The sequence below is a fragment of the Lampetra planeri genome, chromosome 56, assembly GCF_965212315.1.
Source record: "Lampetra planeri chromosome 56, kcLamPlan1.2.h2, whole genome shotgun sequence".
Taxonomy (NCBI): Eukaryota; Metazoa; Chordata; class Hyperoartia; order Petromyzontiformes; family Petromyzontidae; genus Lampetra; species Lampetra planeri.
Window position 1 is genome coordinate 5,178,803 of NC_136162.1, and position 20,651 is coordinate 5,199,453.

The window sequence follows — 20,651 nt, forward strand, 5'->3', positions numbered from 1 at the left end:
GTTCATTCAGACGCTGTCTTTCCGACAGACCTGTTCTTCACCTGAGGACGGCTGCTTGCGTTGTGGCCGAAACGTCGTGAGAATTATTTTATTGTTTTATTTTTATTATTTTATTATTTCCCTTCTACGTGACTTTACCGAAAGAACCAAGAAGATGAATCCCTGCAGTCACGAAAGCTTTAAATCGAAATTTAATTTAGTATCCATTGGCGGTTGGGTTATTTATATGGTAAGCAACGTACATTATGCAAGCCCATTGTTCTTGTACCTCCTCCCTATTGTTCAACGGTAATCCCTATTGATATCTGGGGACCTGTATAGGCATGCGTTTAAACAATGTATTATTTGATGATTTGCTTCCAAGCAGCACTAAGTCTGAAGCTATCCAAACGGTTACATTTTTTTTTATTTCTCTCAATTTCAATAGATTCTCCAATTCGTCTTGGCCGGTAGTAACTCGCTTTGCACAGAACTAAAAAATTATCAAAATCATTCGAGTGTCCTTGTTGGCACGCGTGTTCTGTCACTGCAACTTCTTTGTCTCATTCGTTAAAACAAATTAAAACCGAAACAACACTGGTAAAGAGACAAAAAAACACGTCTCAAAATATACTGGGGTGTCAATACCCATGCATTGCCCGCAATAGTTTCGTTCGATAAAATACTTTTGGGGAAAAAAAACGCGCCTTCAAAAAAAAAAACCACACATCTGGACAGACGAAAGAAACGAAGGTGTGAAAGCACCGTCCCTCGTGTCGTACGAAGGGGACACACCTGGAAGGCTCTCTCGAGCGCGATGGCGAAGTAGTACTCGCGGCGCGGGTAACGGCGCTCGCAGATGAACACGTGGTTACAGATGCGCCCCTTCTCGCCCGTCTGCTTCGTGTACAGCTTCTTGCCGAGCATGCGGCTCGCCAGGTCCCGCGCTTCCTCGGGCCTGACGATCGTACGCACGGCATCGCACACGCACGGAATCGCACACGCACGCCATCGAACAGCGGACACGTGCGGCATCGCACACGCGCAGGCGCGAGCGCGGTAAAGCCACACGAAAGACGCACGACGCCCGTAGCGATGTACGCGGCGTCGACACTTTTGACGAGCGGGTCAAATTGTTACAGGGTGAAAATTATCTGAACGTCGGCAAAAAAAATTCCAAAAGAAAAATCTATCGCCCTTATAAAATCTGACAGTTTTTTTTAATCCCCAATTCATCTCTACGACAAAGCACACACCTGCAACTGGGCACGTTTGTGCTTCTTAGGACGTGTTCGACGATACGGCTTTCCACCACGTGCCACGTTTAAAACATTGCCGCCCCCCCCGCGCATCTCGGACAACTTTGAGAAGACGTTGGTAAGCAAGTGTCCGGCTAAGCGGGTCGGTTCGGCGTGAGAACGTCTCCGTCGTGCCTGCACGTCTCAAGTCGATCTCGGCTCGACGCTCATCGTCATGCGTCCCGCGACGAAGCTAGTCCTCTCTAACGAACTGCCCCTCTCATGGCCGCATCGTTCTTTTTTTTTCCATCATTCTCAACGGTGGTGCAGTGTCCGTTTGGTCCGTTGGCGTAATAATACGTACGAATTAGAACTCGCGAAATGCACGCTGCAAAGTTTGCTCACGCATTCGCACATTTTTTTCTATCGAGTTAACAAATGCTGGTCTTCGCTGGCAAAAGCAATCGTGGAGGGAGACTGCCCTCTAGCGGACAATGTGTTACAACAACCGTCAATCTCAGATTCACCCCATCCCTTGTTTATAATACAGATCATCTATGATCCGGCAGATTTGGGGGGCAAGGGGGGCGCCGGATTACCAAAATTGGAGGGGAAGGGGGGCGCCGGATTACCAAAAACGCCAGATAATCACTGCTAATCGATATTTAAAATTGCTTATTTTTGCACATTCTTGTATAAAATGTTTTTAGGTGTTGTGTATGTTTTTTTAAATTTGATTACTATATGAAATTGGCATAAATAATCATGCAAATAGACAAACAATAAATATCCTACTGTAAAAAAGTTACCGTGTTCACTTTACCGTACTTGCCACTCCAATCGCGAAGACATCATGGGGTAATGTACGTAGTACTACGAAACTCTTGTTTCAACAACACGTGTTGATGATCGCCGGACTGATGCAGCCTTTAGACCAGTGCTCCAGTGGTTGTTAGTCATGAAACATGTATACAAGTGCAGTATTTTCATTGTTTAAGTTGTTGTATGTAGTGTATAATGTACTGCATATCATATTTGACACTGAAATCAAGCGGAGCTACTTTTCTTCGTCACGTACATGGTGCCGATCGCCGGACTGGGTACAGCCTTGGGAGCGGTTTTGCCGGATCAGCCGGATCAGCCAGGGACCGGCAGATAATGTTGGAAGCCGGATAATTGCTCGCCAGATAATCGATGATTAACTGTATCATGATTCAGTGTATGATTTTGATTGAAACATCTTTTTTAATTAAAATTTCTTCTTTCTCACTTGTACTGATTTTCTGTCCAAGTAAAGTAGTTTTGTTTGCTTCGTGTGAATATGATTTCCGTGCATCATAAATCATTAAATTCTCAAACCGCATGATGCGACCATCTGTGGACATCTGTGAAAAAGAGCTTCATAGCTCGTCTGATTCCTCCAGTCAAAATAAATAATCTGATTCTGAATAATCAATCAATGAATGGACCCATCAACACATCTCTCTTGTGAACTCGAATTAAGCTAACCAATCGAACCTCGGCACCACCCTTCCACCTAACCCTACTCCTCACCCCGACCCATCCACGCTTAACCCCCGGGCATTGCATTTCCCTTTCTGTTTTGACGTTCGTTTGCGCATTTTTACTCACGAGTAGACGATCTTGACCCCCCCGCGAAGGCCGCCCTCAAACACTCCCTTTCCTCGTCCTCCGGCTAGCACCTGGGCCTTCACCACCAGGTCTGTGGAGCCTGCAGAGGTCACACAAGGAGTCAGACAGGGGTCAGACAGGGGTCAGACAGGAGTCACGGACATCAGTAATCGCTGTTGAGAGCGGAGGCCGCACACATATGAAGGGGGCAGACAGCACGTGGTGGTCGTCATTCTATTGAAGTAGAACAGCATTCTGCACTGAGGAGTTTCGCTAAGGATGCCAAATAAAAATGTTCGTTTGTTCATTTCTCAGTCCGCTTGTCCTGATGAGGGTCGCGGCGGCAGCGTGTTGAGTAGTGGCGGTCCCCTGCCTCCCTTTTCCTGGGGACAGACTCTAGCTCTACATTACTATACACTACTACACTATACACTACTACACCACTACACTATATACTACACTATACACCACACTATATACCAGAGGTGTGGACTCGAGTCATGTGACTTGGACTCGAGTCAGACTCGAGTCATGAATTTGATGACTTGCGACTCGACTTGGACTTGCATAACAATGACTTTGTCCCACCTCTGCTATATACTACTACACTACACTATATACTACTACACCACTACACTACACTATAAACTACACTATATACTACTACACCACTACACTATACACTACACTATATACTACTACACCACTACACTATACACTACACTATATACTACTACACCACTACTACACTAAACACTACTATACTATAATACAATACGATAACCTACTACACTACACTATACACCACTACACTACTATACTATAATACAATACGATAACCTACTACACTACACTATACACTACGAAACACAGACTCCAGCTCTTCCTGGGGAATTCCCAGGCGTTCCCAGGCCAGCCGAGCGGCCTAGTCCCACCGCTAGCGCACCCCGGGCCGGCCCTGGGCTCTTCACCCAAAATGTATACTTTGTTAACTCATGTACGGCAAGCAATGCAATTGGGCGGTGACTTTCGGAGACCTTCATCCTGCAAAGGACAACAAAAATGCAGCAAAGCATGTTCTGATACAATGTAAAAAAAATAAAAAGCTCGTTTTGATAAAAACATCAACAAATATGTTGAGCTATTTGTCTCACGCCAAGTGAATGTACGACAACACGCATCGTTACTGCAGGTCGCATCCCCGTTTGTTTTTCTTTTAAATCGAAGAATTCAAAACGAAATGCTGAAACATGCTCACGTCGTAGAACAAACACGACCCCACGCGACAACAACAACAAAATAGGCAATCGGAAGCATCTCAAGGTTTTAAAATCGGGTTTGAGTTCGGTGATGGGAACAAAGTCGGATGAAAGCCAAGGATTACAAACGCTACACCGAACGATAAAAAAATGTTTGCGTGAGCAAACACCAAACCCTGGACGCGAGATCACTAACGTAACTGCAGTTCTCAACCGGCCTCAACGAGTCTGCATTTCACTTGTCAGCGCCTGACTGCTGACATCGCACTCCTCTCTCCTCTCTGCGTTCTCGGCTCCCCCCACAATGAGGTTTCACTCTTCTCGTCTCGGCCCAATGGAGCGTTGTTTCTTCACCCCTGCCGTCTCCGCTGTCGATAAACTCCTTCACACCGAGCGTTGTTTACATGCCGCCCTGTTCCAAGTCCAGGCTCAATGACTCAACCCCCATTCTCTTCCGCTTTTGAATGTCTTTTCACCATACCCTCAACTTGCACGTGCATATGTATGTATGTATGTTGAACGCAAGGTGCACGAGGGGGTGGGTGGCCAACACGGCATCCGACCGACTTGGGCTCCCTAGTGGCGATGCTTGCACTTCGCACTAGGTACTCATTTGAGGCCGAGTCGACCTAGGGGAGGCCCACGACTGGTTCAGATACTGGTGTTGGCCGTGAGCTGGAATCGAACTCGGGTCGCCGGGTTCGTAGCGCAGCCCATTAACCACTACACTTCCTCTCCCCGAAAACCTAAAAAGATGTATGCATGTATGTTCGCGCCGTACGTAGCCAATTGATTTAAAAGTGCGCAGCTCTGAGTGACTTCCTAATATCGGAAGGAAGAGAGCGTTCCAGACGGTCGCAGAAGCGCATCCGATAGCGCGCGATGCAGCTAAAAAGCCGCTGCTGCTGCTGCGAGAACAAATTACTGCACTGTGGAGGGGTTTCCTTTCTTCCTCTAAAATATTAGTCACCCGTGTTCCAAGCCACTTCCCCGTTTCGAGATCACCCCACTCCACACTCGACGTAATTCCCCTTCAAAATAGAGGTTTTTGGGTTAGATCGCGTAAATATATGTGTCGTTAAAACCCGCCACCACCCGGACACAGCCCACTAGTAAGGTTTGTCATGTAAACAGAACGTGCCAATTCGTCACTGGTACAGCACACCGGTGTGTTGGAAAGCTAGATCTGTGGCTGTCGCCTGAATTTGGTTGTAATTACTGGCGAAACGTCGTACTCAGATTGTAAATGTTGTGGCTTGGCTCTCCATTACACCGGTGTGCTGTACTAGTATATTACACTATACACTACACTATACACTACACACACTACACTACGATACACTATACACTACACTATACACTACTATATACACTAAACTACGATACACTATACACTAGTGCTGTGCTAGTGACGAATTGCCCACATTCTGTTTACGTGACAACCCTTACTAGTTGGCTGTGTCGGGTGGTGGCGGGTTTTAACGACACATTTATATATTAACGCGATCTAACCCAAAAACCTCTATTATGGATGATATTGGTCGCGAAAGCCTACTACGTGTTAAACTGTAATTCCCCTTGTTTGTGGCATAATGTCTGGAAATACAAGCGCATTCAAACTCTTTGTAGATGCAAACTACATCCCGGTCTAGCGCATGCTATTTCAGAGCTCGCCACTAATTTTTCATAGCCAAGCAATCTTATCGCAAATGGGATGCGTGGCGATTTCCCTGAGAGTAGTGGTCCGACGTTCGAAGACGACTGACCAAAACTGATACTCAGAACACAAATCGGTTCCCGTCGCTTGGGGTGTCATCGTTTACGTGGTGTATGAGGTCTCTCTCCGATGTACTCTTTGGTTTTTTCGGTAAAGTCGCGTAGGTAAAAAAATAAAATAAATAAAATCACGACGTTTCGGAGGCAACACAAGCTTCCGTCTTCAGGTTGAACCGTCACAGCAAAATTACTGTATCAAGTATCACAGTTTGTGTTGCCTCCGAAACGTCGTGATTTCATTTATTTACATTTTTTACCCACGTGACTTTACCGACAAAACCAAAGAGCATAAATCCTTGCAGTCACGAAAACTTCAAATCTAGAATCTCTCCGATGTGTTTTTGCTGGGCTCGTACACCGCGTGTCGCTTGCCAGGTGCAGCAAAACGTTGGACATCGCGCCGAACAGGAGACCACAACAACCTGGAAGATGCATCGGAGGGGCTATGGATATAATGATCACATTACAAATACGACGATGACTTATATATCTTCTTTGTTCTTTCGGTAAAGTCACGTAGAATGGAAATAATAAAATAATAAATAAAAAAAACAGGAACATTCAGACTCTGTCTTCTCGACAGACCTGTTCTCCACCTGAGGACGGCTGCTTGCGTTGTGGCCGAAACGTCGTGAGAATTATTTTATTATCTTTTATTTTTATTATTTTATTATTTCCATTCTACGTAACTTTACCGAAAGAACCAAGAAGATGAATCCCTGCAGTCACGAACGCTTTAAATCGAGACTTATATATCCTCGACAAAGTTGACCGGGGCCTCGTTCTACGCCGCCACGGTGCGTGCCACCCATCGCGTGCCTCACCCATGCCCTTGGCCACCTTGTAGGCCTCCTCGACGGAGGTGGCCACCGTGCCCTTGGGCACCTTGACCCCGGCCTCCTGCAGCAGCTCCATGCTCATGTACTCGTGCAGGGACAGCTGCCGCCGCTGCTGCGGCTGATGCGGCTGCTGATGCAGGATGGGCGCCCCCATGACCTGAAGAAGTGAGCACACGACAAACGGTGACGTCGCTTTACGGCCGCAGCCGTCGGCGCCGTCAGCAACGTGACCTGCCGTCGCCACCGTCAACCACCGTCACCAACCGTCACCACCGTCACCACCGTCACCAATGTCACCAACGTCACCAACGTCACCACCGTCACCACCGTCACCACCGTCAGCAGTCGGCAACGTCACCACCGTCACTACCGTCACCACCGTCACCACCGTCACCAACGTCACCAACGTCACCACCGTCACCACCGTCACCGCTGTTACCAACGTCACCGCCGTCACCGCCGTCACCAACGTCACCACCGTCACAGCCATCACTACCATGACCACCTACACCAGCGTCAGCAATATCACCCCCGTCACAGACCCACTTGCCAGAGGTTCTGTTCCCACCACAGCAGCCTGGCAACTTGAATTACCAAAGACTGTGTTGTTCGATATTAAATAGATGTGCAGGGTCCTGTAACACGCAGGTGGACAGGTGGCTGAGATCCTGGGTTCAAATTCATGCCTTTGTTGAACCAGGTTCCAAAGAGTAAAATGGGCCCATCCCATCAAAGCCAATGAGAGAAAATGCACTTTTTGCTCTCCCACTAATCAAGAGTGAAGCACCAATTGGGTGTGTGGTACAGGTTTGAAATTCCTGTCTGCCAGTTGTGACGCGCAGGCACAAAGATACGGATCTCCCATTAAGCGTTGTATTCTGCCAGGAAATGTCACGTTAGCGAATGTCTCTATAAACTAATCTCAACTAAGAACTATTTCTATTTTACCACGTAAGGCCCACTGAGCTGTATAGCTCTTTTTCAGAAGACACGTGGCCATCACAAATGATAGGCCAACGACAAGTGGCTTATCATCACGTGGAAATTTATAGCAGCCAAATACTCTAAACGCGTGTTTCTAAATGTGGAGGTATTAAATTATATTTCAAAAGCGAGCCAGCCATAAATAGTTTAGACATTTATAGCGCCAAAATAGTCTAAATAATTTTCGATTTAAAGCTTTCGTGACTGCAGGGATTCATCTTCTTGGTTCTTTCACCTGAGGACGGCTGCTTGCGTTGTGGCCGAAACGTCATGAGAATTATTTTATTATGTTTTATTTTTATTATTTTATTAGTCTAAATAATCTCAATGCATTTTTCTAAATGTGGAGGGAAAAATCGGAGGACCCGCAGATGAATCCACGTGACCACGGGGAGAGAGAGAGAACACGCAAACTCCAAATATTCAGGAATCGTGAGGGTGGGGATCGAACCCACGACCTCCTGCATACCAGGCGAGGGAAATAACATCGCCACCTTGGCGCCAGCAAAGCGAGTGATCTGGCCAGCACCAACAATTATCGAGTCACATTTTACTCCCCATTCCAATGTTGACACAATGCACCACGCACTCGTCGTAGATTGCCTGCGGACTTAAAGACGCCTTGTATACAAATACGCCTATGTTCGTGCACGACAATAAACCATTTTTACATCTGCAATAAGACCCCCCCCCCTCCCCACCCCCCGTCTTTGCCTTTTGTTGTTGATGTAACTCAACTCAAGTGCTATAATCGAGTTGTGCTACAAGCTTTGTGGGCCAAAGGTCCCCGGCAAAAAACTATTTTTTAAGTGAGGTCAACTTGACAATTAGCCGGACTCGCCATTGGCAAACTCACTTCATCATCCACAATAGTTTTTTTTGCGTTAGATGGCGTAAATATAAATCTGTCGTTAAACCCGCCGCGACCCGCCACAGCCAACTAGTAAGTTTTGTCACGTAAACAGAACGTGCCAATCCGTTACTAGTACAGCACACCGGTGCATTGGAGAGCAAATCCACAACATTTACAATCATTCACTTCATCATCTACTCAGCCGGAATGCGATGTCGCCACTAAGAAGCTCGTAGGCTAAGCGAAAGGCGCGTGTGCCCCCAATCCCATTCGAATGGGCAAACCGCCACGCATAGCATGTGTTGGGAGACTGCCTTGTGGGCAGCAAGAGAGCAGTGTGGAAAAACTCCATTTTCGTACAGAATTCCCCCCCACGTCTACGCTGCCCGCCTTCGCCAACCCTGGCACTGACCAGCATGGTGGTGCCATGATGGCAGAGGTCGCAACCGGGTACCCGATACCCGTACCCTACCCGATACCCGGTTACCCGTACCCGGCCGAGTACGGGTTCGGGTACCCGATTGCGACCCTGGTGCGGCCGGATACGGGTACGGGTAGGCCGTGAGTCACTGGTGAGTCACCGTTTGTCACTCATTTCAGGTAGGGTACGGGTAGGGAACGGGTACCCGTACCCGGCCGGGTACGGGTACCCATTTGCGATCCTGGTGCGGCCGGGTACGGGTACGGGTAAGGAATCAAAACCCGTTTGCGACCTCTGCATGGTGGTGGTGGTGGTGGTCAAATAACCCCATGGTGACCGGCTCAGGCATGACCGGGAGCAGAGGGCCGTTATCTAGCAGCGGATTGCCGGAAGAGAAGCGGCCGTTGCGTTTACACATCTGGCAGAGCAGAGTCACGGCATCGCACGCGCGGCGCTTTCAGACGCGCTTCTGCGGCCCGTCTGGAACGCTCTCTTCCTTCCGGTACTAGGAAGCCACTGGGAGTTCTGATGCATCTTTAAATCATCTCGAGCGGTGGTTGTTAACCCCCTGGAGGTGCGAGATGCCCTTCCTGGGGGGGCGGTAGGGGGGGTGTGAGACATGGCCAGATTTTGTGTAGAAGGCAACTCATCGAAACACAAATTAAGCACGGGCAACGTAGATACAACTTACTTTGTTTCATCAGACCCTGCGCATTTATTAACATTGTACATGTTTTTAACGATTGAGAAGCAAAGGTGTGCAAGGCTGCAGTGAAGGTTAAGAACCACACTGCTCTTGATTGGCAAACTGCTTCCTTTAGAACTGCTTTGTGTTCAGCATCCGCCGCTGCACGCACGTATGTGGAGTAGAGCTCGACGATCGAAACAGTAAGAGTGACCCATCTTCTTGGTTCTTTCGGTAAAGTCACGTAGAAGGGAAGTCATTAAAAAAAAAACATAATAAAATAATTCTCACGACGTTTCGGCCACAACGCAAGCAGCCGTCCTCAGGTGAAGACCAGGTCTGTCGGGGAGACAGCGTCTACGTGACTTTACCGAAAGAACCAAGAAGATGAATCCCTGCAGTCACGAAAGCTTTAAATCGAAAAGTAAGAGTGACACAGCGCTCCCACGTAAAATACCTTTTGAATTAAATTTAAATACCGGGAACATTTGATTCAGGCCAAGTTGAGAAGCAAAACATCATTGGCTGGGTGTGACGAGATGAAAAACCGCACCTCCGATTAGCACGGTTGGCTACGTACGTGCAGCGCCGCTCAACAACGCGACTTGGACAAAGAGCAGCGTTGGCGAGTTTTGGACAAGCGACGATGCCCCCCTTTGCACACGAGTTGGGAGCCTTGAGTCAGAAACAAAACATGTCCAGAGGAACTGGAGGCCCTTCCTGAAGCAGCAAAAAAAACAATGCGAGCCCGTTTACGCGTCGGACAGATTGATTGACCGTGCCGAAAGGAATTTGACCGCGGGTGCTTTGTGGGGAAAGGCATTTTTTTTTTAAAAACGCCCTTGTTATGATGTTACGTGCAGAGTATATACAACTTGATTGACGCGAATTGCTCCCGATGTTTTGTTCGACTTTGCCAAATATTGCCCGCCCGCCGGTGTCTAAACGCTGCCGTAAAAAAAACACAAACTCGGCTGTTAAAATAAACACAGCTCAGTGTGGTGTCCAGTTTTTAAAAGGACTGGGAAGAATGGCCACGCGTAAGAGTGGATTCCGAAACGCTACTCCCGCATGCGTTTATCCCCGGACGTCGATCACCGTGCCGTAATAACGTTATTGTTCATCAGTGACGACGGCATTACGTCACGGGATGACATCACGCGTAATCATGTCATCAAAAGGGGCGTTTGTACGACGCCATCACCGTGGCTTAAAGGGATGATTCATTTAATGCTGGGTTTTTTGTTATCACGAAGTTTTGCAAAACCCATTGGAGTACCCATTGATCAAATACAATTTTCTTTTTATTTGATCACCTTAATGAGATTTTGCATAGTCCCCCCCCAACCCTCCACCTCCTATAGACCGATGGACAAAGCTCATCCATTAACGCCTTCAAGTTTCGTTTGAAGGCGTTAGAAACTGTTCAAAATCAGCCGTGGTGTCTCGCGTCTGGCTCGTTCGCCGCCATGGCAAGGCACTCGCCTCACAGATCTGGATCAGAGGTCGACCCAGCCCATCATCATCATCATCCCCTCTGGGGCTAATAAAGTGAAGGAGCAGCACACTGCATTCGGTTGCCCTGCTGCATACCGACAGGGCTGACCGCCGCCAACCGTCCGAACGAGGAATTTCCACCCATGATGAAGGCAAGCGTTTCTTCAATGTGGACTTTGTGGCAATTAATAAAATGTTACTTTACAATGCACGTGGTGGGCTAATGCGTGAGCCAGCCAACAGGGTGTGTGCGTGCGTGTGTGCCAATCCGGAATGGAAACATTTCTTTGTGCGTTGGCGGCGGTACCGGCTCTTTTTGGCTGCACTCCTGCTCCCTTAACTTACATCGGATCAATGTTCTAAAAAAAAATGTATCTAAACGTCCTCGCAGCGCAAGGCAATGTGCTCACTCTACTTAGCTTATAATGTGACAAATGAAGCACAATACTGACACCCCCGCGATTACCAAGTCCCTTCAGCGCGTTTATCCCTTAACCACAACTGGTTGCCGGGGGCACCACCAGCGATGCCCTCATGCGCTCATCCTGGGTGTGCCGTTTGTTGCTGGCTGCACGGACGGCCGTTTCGGGCCTTTTGAGGGTAGGTGGGGGGGTTTGTGCCAGGCAACCGTGAGAGAGAGAGAGAACAATAAAAAAAATACAGATAATCTAGATCTTGATTTGAAGCTTTCGTGACTGCAGGAATCCATACTCTTTGGTTCTTTCGGTAAAGTCACGTAGGTAGAAAAATAATAAAATAAAATAAAAAATCATATATCACGACGTTTCGATTGCAACACAAGCGGTCGTCCTCAGGCGGAAAAAATAATCCAGCATGGAACTGCTGGACCGTGACTGCAGAAATTATGTAATAAATGAAAAAATATTTTATTTATTTTCTTTCTATGCGACTTTACAGAAAAGAATAAGTAAATTAAATAATATTATTTCATTAATTTTCTTTCTACGTGACTTTACCGAAGAGAATAAATTAAATAATATTATTTAATTTATTCTCTTTCTACGTGACTTTACTGAAAGAACCAAAGAATAACAGATAATCTCTCTTCAACTTTTCCCTGTTCTTCAGTCTTTGTCCGGTGTTATGCCGGGGTTTATCAATCCGTGTTATCAGAATGAGGATATTTATTTCTACTGGAGAAATCCGATGACTATAAAGTAATTTTTCACAGATGTCACAGTAGGGGTGTTGTAAGAACGTTACAGCAACAAACAGTACAAAGATTAAAGTAGTGCAAAGTACAAGAAAGCTAACCAAATCACCCAAACACACACACACACAAATACAACAAAACCATCCCCACTGAGGTATTAAATCATTTTTCAAAAGCGAGCTATCCACAAATAATTTAGACATTTATAGCCCCAAAATAGTCTAAATAATCTCAATGCATTTTTCTAAATGTGGGGGGAAAAACCGGAGGACCTGGAGATGAATCCACGTGACCACGGGGAGAGAGAGAGACACGCAAACTCAATTTATACAGGCGTCAGGGTCGGGAGCTGACCCCTGACTTTCGACCAAAAATCAGAGCTCATCAAAGCTGTAATCCAATTAATCTTGGGTCGTCCTCTCCTTCTCTCATGCCCTCCCAACCACTGCAGCTTTCATCTTCTTGGTTCTTTCGGTAAAGTCACGTAGAAGGGAAATAATAAAATAAAAATAAAAAAACATAATAAAATAATTCTCACGACGTTTCGGCCACAACGCAAGCAGCCGTGCTCAGGTGAAGACCAGGTCTGCTTGCGTTGTGGCCGAAACGTCGTGAGAATTATTTTATTATGTTTTATTTTAATTATTTTATTATTTCCCTTCTACGTGACTTTACCGAAAGAACCAAGAAGATGAATCCCTGCAGTCACGAAAGCTTTAAATCGAAATTTACACTGCAGCTTTCTTTTATCCACGACTGTCAACGGTGCTTCCAGTTCTTCCCGCCGAGTCTTAGCGCTTTAAAAACTACTTTGAACAATTGCTTAACTCCGCTCCGAACGCCGTCGAGTAAGCCAAAAGCGTCTTCACGTTGCGCCGTTGTCGTTACACCGAGCCAGTGGTGGAAATTCCACATTCCTGTGGCGGGGACATTGTATATCCAAAAATAAACCACTAATAACTTTCCGCAAATTATCAACCACAGGGTTGGGGCCCAGACCAACTGCTGATTGTGAGCCAAGCGATCTTGTCACAGCGCCACATGGCCAGGCACTGTCCATACAGGCATTTGGCAATCCAAAAATAATAATACTTTCATTTTAGATGTAGCGTCATTCATGCCAACAGCATCCCACAACGCTAAACATTAATTTTATATAAAAGGACCAAATCCCATATATACTCGGTTGGCTACGTACGGCGTGAAAGAAGCCCAACACACATACACACACGTACATACCAAGCAATTGAAAACCCTACTACCGAGCAAAATAAAAAAACGAATGCGCAAATTTAAGAAATGGCACCAAAACAAAAAGCACAAACTACAAAGTTATCACAACAAATGCTGGACAAAAGCTTCCCCCACGCCAATTCGGCTCATGGGGGTTGTTGGTCATACTTCCCCAGACAGGTCAGTGTGGGTTGGTGAAAGGGGGAAGACGGGTTGTTAGAGATCGCTCGCCCCTGATGTTCACGGTGACCAGGCAATCAAACTCAATGTCGCCCGGGTTCGTAGCACAACCAACCCGCTGCACCATCGCTCCATTATCAGAATCAGAATATTTATACTGGAGGAATCCGATGAGCTAAAAAGATATTTTTCAACGATGTCCAGTAGGGGCACGGAGTAAGAACGTTACAACAGTACAACAACACGATGGTCGTACAAAGTACAAGAAAGGTAAACAAATCACCCAAACGCATGCAAATACAAACTAAACTATCCCCATCCTACCAGCCCACTGAGGTATGAACATATTTCCCAGAAGCGACCTGGCCACAAATGATAGCTCAACAAAGTGGCCCATCGTTTGGACTTTTATAGCACCCAAACAGTCGAAATAATCTCAATGCATGTTTCTAAATGTGGAGGGGAAACCCAGAGGGCCAGGATGAAAAAATCCACGCGACCACGGGGAGAGAGACACGCAAACTGCCTGGCCTCCTGCAAGATGTGCATTCCATTGAAATGTAAAAAAGTAAAATCCGTGAAAGTTTCGATGAGTTTTGCTCGCTGTAGACGGAAGTAAAATCTGAAGGGTGTCTTGTATGTATCGGGCAGGAGACCTACTTGGATGAACCCAAGATTTGTGTGCTTGCAAGAGACCGAGACATGTGCTCTCGGAACAAATCAACAAACAAAAAAAGCATGGCACACCCCAATTGAATGCCGCGCAGAAGAGGAAAAAAAAACTATTTTCTTGTGTAAGTCTTCACTTTTATTCCAAGTAAAAAAAAATAGGCCTACAAATCCCCGAAGCTCATTGTGTTTCATCTGTGCCGTGACCTGCCCAGTTTCTTTTCAAACTGGTAGAGGGTTTATAGCCGCCCCTGTGTGTGCACTTGGCTTAAAGCCACGGAGAAGAAAAAAACTAAACTTAGAGCTGAGGCCAGGCAGACTGGCTGGCTGGTCCATAAAGAGAAGTGTGTCAAAGGTGAGCCACACAGCAATGCAATGCTAGCACATTCCTGCCAATCCACGGCCACCCTGACTGAACTGGAAAACCAGTGGAGGACAACGGTTAATAAATTAGGTTAAAAAAAAATGTTTTATCAATGCGCACACTTTTGTTTGCACTCAAAAGTAGAAAATACGTTATTTTGATCCATAAAAATTCATCAAATTTGATGTACTGATGAAAAATGGGTGGCTTCCTTTCGATGGGTTTAATTGTCTTCATGCAAGCCACTCGATTTTATTCAGCACATCAAATTTGAATAATTCGGGGGTCAAAATGTTTTTATTTCTACTTTTGAGTGCAAATAAAAGTGTGTGTGCATTAAAAAAACTTTTTTCTTTCCTACATTTTAATGTTAATCTTGTAAAATTTATTTGTATATTTCCATATTCATTCTAAGATCTCAATCCAGACAATTATTATTGTCTGGATAATTCTAACATAATTGATATTGTGCAATAAAAAGTTAAGTAAAAAAAAACACACAGAGGCCCAGGATCGGCAGAGACCTGGACCCGTTCTTGAAATGAAATCTTGAATCGTCATGAGAAACGATGACGAGTCCGCGAACCAATGTCAGCTCATTAAACTTTGCAGATCCTAAGATATTAAGCGCCAACGATTCAAAACATAATAATTCAAATGTATAACGTGCATTCTATCCTCGGATCCCAATGCGCAATGCATGAAAAGCAGGAAACAAAAGCAGAACCAGTGACAACAAACTAAACTAACCAGGGAAGGCCACTTTAAAGAGATGGGTTTTTTAAGCAGACTACAGTAAAACCTTGGATTGCGAGCAACTTGGTCTGCGAGTGTTTTGCAAGACGAGCAAATTTTTTTAATAAATATTAATTTGATAAACGAGCGAGGTCTTGCAATACGAGTAGTACGTACAGTATACGCTTTGTCTGCCGAGCGTCACGTGATCACAACTGATATGCGAGTGCTTTGAATTACACGTGTCCGGAACGAATTATGCTCGCAATCCAAGGTTTTACTGTAGAATATATCTACCGTCTCTGATTGCCTGATTTCAAAGTGGGTGCCACGCTAACACAAGCAGACAACAACAGGGCAAGTTAAATAAAAGTGTTCAATAAAAAAAGCCTCGGTGCCGATAGCTCGAACGATCCCTCTCGCTCCGACGCGGCCTGCGATTTACGCCGCTAACGGCCAGGGAGTGTCGGGCAACCAAAGTAACAACGGTGGACATTTTTTTGATTTGAATTCGGGTAAAAACGAAAAAAAACATTCCACGAGATGGTGGTGGTCCTCAATAAAACAACGTCACGCTGCGGTCTTTAAAGAGCCACCGCCTGCGGCTCCGGCCATAGGTTGGCCACCCCTGCGCCGCGGAATTACTCAACCTCCCTGTTGCCGACTCGCAGGGAACACGCCCGATGTTCTCAGATCTCGGCAGCCAAGCTCCCCCCCCCCCCCCGCATTATGTGCACGACAGCGAGGGCATAACAGGTTAAATTTCGATTTAAAGCTTTCGTGACTGCAGGGATTCATCTTCTTGGTTCTTTCGCTAAAGTCACGTAGAATGGAAATAATAAAATAATAAAAATAAAACTTAAATAATTCTCACGAAGTTTCGGCCACAACGCAAGCAGCCGTCCTGCTGCCGAAACGTCGTGAGAATTATTTTATTATGTTTTATTTTTATTATTTTATTATTTCCATTCTACGTGACTTAACAGGTGTCATAGGGCGCGGAGAGACGTGCGGCGGGGGGCATTGGAGGGCGGTGCAACGAAATCCGTCGTTGCGCTGCGCTTCAATGCTCGTGCGTCTATGCTCGTCGTCTTGGCCAGCCTACAAAAAAAACCAGCGTGGCAAAGTATGGTCAATGTACCGCTACGACCCATGGGATAGTGGGGTGAGACCTTCATCCAGCAGCGGATTGACACGCAAAAAAAAGAAACCGTTAATCTACACGCACATTCATTAAACTGCGGCCGCGTAAGCCGCTTACCGTTGAACAAGCGCACGCACCAAGCCTGTTGTAACTATCGAGCCAATCAAGAACTTGGGAAAGAAATATTTAAATCCTCCAGAAGACGACGGGGATAATAAAGAGGGCGTCGTACAATGGTCCCCATTCACACGGGCTCACGGCGGCAATGCAATGGGTCTGTGGCAATCCCTCGCAGGGCGATCGTGCCATCGCTGACGTGTCGGCCAACCATAGGCCGAAGCTGTCCTCGGAGATGCATCGTGCAGCTTCGTGATCAATTCCAGTTCATGTCGGAGAGCAACGGCCACCTTCAGCAGCAACGTTTCTTGACCGACTTCAGCGAAGTGTCATCAAGCAGGACAGCGGAGGGACCGGGGGAGGGGGGGTGGTCTGTGTGGATGCAGCTTGGCGCCGGATGATTATCCGATGGGAGGATTTTTTGTTCCTGGTGACACCACCGATGGGTCAGGCCGAATCGCTGTGAGGCACAAAGCGAGACGCCCCTCGACTCTGCCGACGAGACCCGTGAAGGTCAAAACCCGGGCCCACCGTTGCACGCGCGAAAATATATGCGGAGACAGAACAGAGTTCTGCTTTCAGTAAATAGATACACGATAGACTATAGGTGTTCCAATGCGTGTGTGTGACCGTCTAGTCCGCAGACTTCCAAGGTCGTGACAGGCAACTGAAACAAAGCTCTTACAGAGCTAAATAGTCTGCTGCGGTAGTTGCCTGTGCCCTTGAAAGTACTTAAAGTACACGAAACGGAAGAAGGGTCATCACCCGAAACATTATCCCACTGCGCACGTTTCTATTATGGGGGCGGTGCGATCAGCGACGACGGCTGATGATGGCGAGGTGTTATCGGTCTGCGCTCTGCCCTGTGCAACTGGAATTCGCTCTCTTGCAGACAAACTGGTAGAGTGGCGGCATTGATTATAATCGATCCCTCGTGTGTGTGCGCGTGCGTGAGACTTGGTGCCCTGAAAGTCTGCCGAGAGCAAAAGTGGTCAGATTTAGACCAACGCAGGAGCAACAACCGTATTGGGTTGTCTGTGTCTGCGAACGTGTAGGTCCCAAGGTCATAGGGTCGAACAACTCAATGATATTTGCAGAAACTCAGAATAAAAACAATAATTCACTTGCCCCTTTTGTAAATTCACGGCCGAGCGAAGGTCTCCTGACAGCGTGCCAGGTCGTGGGGGAGATTTGACCAAACTTTAACTTGCTGGTCAAGTGTGGGTTGGTTAAGATGGGGAGCACAGATACAGAGGAATAGAAGTACAACACAACAATGGATTTTTCTGCACCGCTCTCTGCTGTCCAAGATGTTATCAGCCTATAACAACCCGCTGCACTTATATAAATGCTCACCCGTCCAACTAAAATCGAGGCTTAACCCTTGCGGGGCTTCTGAGATCTGATGCATGCTGGGTAATTTGGTCATGGGTCAAACATACAACGTATAAAACATGTGAAATCATTTATTCTCACATACATTTGTCGATGCGCATATCGACATTGTATTAACTGATGAACGGAAATGTTGCTATCACCCATAATATCATTATTTCACAGTTTTCATGTAAAAACTGGCAGTACGAATAATGCACTTTTCCCCGAGGGCATATTCGGTGTGGAGTACACTGCAAGACGTACATATTTATTAAAAAACAATATTTATAGTACTTTGCCATGGAAAGCCTCACAAGGTTTACTACGTACATGTCCATCTGGCATTCTTAGTCAATGTTTTTAAGCAGCAGCAGCATTTGTTCAAGGAGCAAATCTTGGACTAGTTTCAACTTTTCAGTCCCTTATTGTTTTGTAGCGTTTTTTGCAAGTGGCATGAAACCAGATTGCCCCTAAGAAAACAACCCACACGAGGGAGGAACACTGCAGCTCCACACAAACGTGTGAGCAACCCGTACTTTGCCGAACTGCATCCTAAAGATACTTTGTGCGAGCTGCATCCGACACATGGTTTCGGCTTGACTTACCAATCCCGCAATTCCAAGTTGCTGGCATTGCACCCTTCCACACCGTAACGTCATCTTCAGCTCCTCGGTAAACGTCGTTAAGACCCGATGTGTGCTTGCAGGGAATGCGTTATTTTATTGCTATATTGCTAGTTTAAATTTATTTCTGCCCAAATCGACAGCAGCCAATATTTTTTGTTTTTATTACAAATCACGGCTTCTATCATCGCATGGTGATAATAACACATTCCTGCGGAGGGAGCTGGTAGGAACGTTGGGTTGCTCGGTCAATGGCCAGGGTCAACGGCGGCGTGGTGTATTCCGCAAATATGGCCGACTGTGAGGGCGGGCACAAGCCGGCGTGAGTAGGTTAAACGTTGAGTTTTATAAGGGCACCACGGGGCGACCAGCCCCTCCACAACCAGCCCCACCCCTCCCACCCCCCACCCAGCCCCACCCTCCCCACCCAGTCCCTCCCCACCCTCTCCTCTCCACCCAGCCTCACCCCTCCCATTTTTGGATGCACGACGGACGGACACAATAATCCCCTGTGGGCTGGTGTAACCAGGAGGTTCCTACCAGTAACAATAACACAATACTGTACAGCTATTTCTCGTTTATCGCGGTTGATGCGTTCCTGGCGAGTACCGTGTTAAGCGAGGAATTGCCGAGTCACCGAATCACGTTTGCGTTAGAAAAATCGGCCCGCGGTCATCCCGTGGTGGGACAAGGAAGTGAGATGAAGGTACCCCGCCACGATACTGTATCATTCCGCGTTACTGCATCACCGTTCCGCTCAGCCGCGCAGCTCTAGAAAGTAGTTCGTCGTCGACTGCTGAGAAACCGCGATATAACGGTGCGCGGGCTTCACGTTATAACAGTGCGTGCGTTCCGCATTATAGCGGTGCGCGTTCCGCATTATAATGGCACACGTTCAGCGTTATGATGGTGCGCGCGTCACACGTAGCGCGAAAAGTGTCCCCTTCACAGAAGAACCGCGTGAAAGCGAAGACGCGTTATAGCGTGAACACCGGCGCAGCGTTAAGCGAGGAACTACCGTATACGCAAACAAAGCGGACGTGGAAGGATTGGCAGACTGCGTCACAATAGGCAGGAACAATTGCAGGCAGGAAAACCTCATTGCTCTATGGGTCCTTTCCCCAAAAATGTTAAGTTTCGTTTGAAATAATAATAAACACAGATGCCACAGGGTGTGCCCAATTGGCAGTGCTTCTCTCCCTGCCAATTTATTGGGAGGCTGCTTCAATCCCGAGTCCTTGAATGTGCTACGAACACACCTACATATATTCGACGACCCGGCCGCAACACACGGATCAACTTCTTGTCTGTGTGTTTAGTTTGTTGTCATCCCATCCCCGCACCTCCCAATTAACGTGGTTGGCTCCGTACGTACGGTGGCGAAAGACGTTCAACATACATACACACACACATTCGACTGTAACAATTTCCAGATTTGGAAACTCTGGAAGACAAAAGTCACCTGGGCTCATGTGAGAAAGAAAGCTACACAGAAGCCGATCCCAAGAGGATTTTAGAGCCACCAAGGCAGCAGCCAACAAGAATGGGGCCCCCTTTAATCACTAATTAAGCGGCACTAAAGTACGTTGCGTAACTGCTACCTGTCACGCAACTAAAGCCTAAACTTTGTGCTGGTGCTCAGACAAACTCTACAGCTGCTTCCTGTAAGAATGGCTCCGCGTCATGATCATTATGCTTACCAGGGCTGCCAACAAAGTAGCTAAGCTGGCATGTACAGAAGTCCCCTAAAACCTAATCTGACTGGCACAAAGGTAAGCACACGGTGCCAGCGATGACTGACCTCTAAAAGCCCATCACCTTGACATCGATCCAAACTACGCAGCAGCGTCCGCCAACAGACTTTCCAACAGG

The 20,651-nt window shown here is 46.8% G+C and overlaps 1 protein-coding gene across 1 annotated transcript in view; it reads right to left on the minus strand.

Moving 5' to 3' along the window:
* The window catches only part of SUCLA2 (succinate-CoA ligase ADP-forming subunit beta), a 36,065-nt gene that overhangs the window by 12,308 nt on the left and 3,106 nt on the right, over positions 1–20,651 (minus strand). Inside the window, exons 2-4 of the mRNA XM_078618223.1 lie at positions 6,709–6,880; positions 2,850–2,949; positions 775–937 (exon numbers count right to left, since the gene is read on the minus strand). Of these exons, the coding sequence (XP_078474349.1) occupies positions 775–937; positions 2,850–2,949; positions 6,709–6,880 (435 nt within the window). The remainder of the gene's footprint in view (positions 1–774; positions 938–2,849; positions 2,950–6,708; positions 6,881–20,651) is intronic.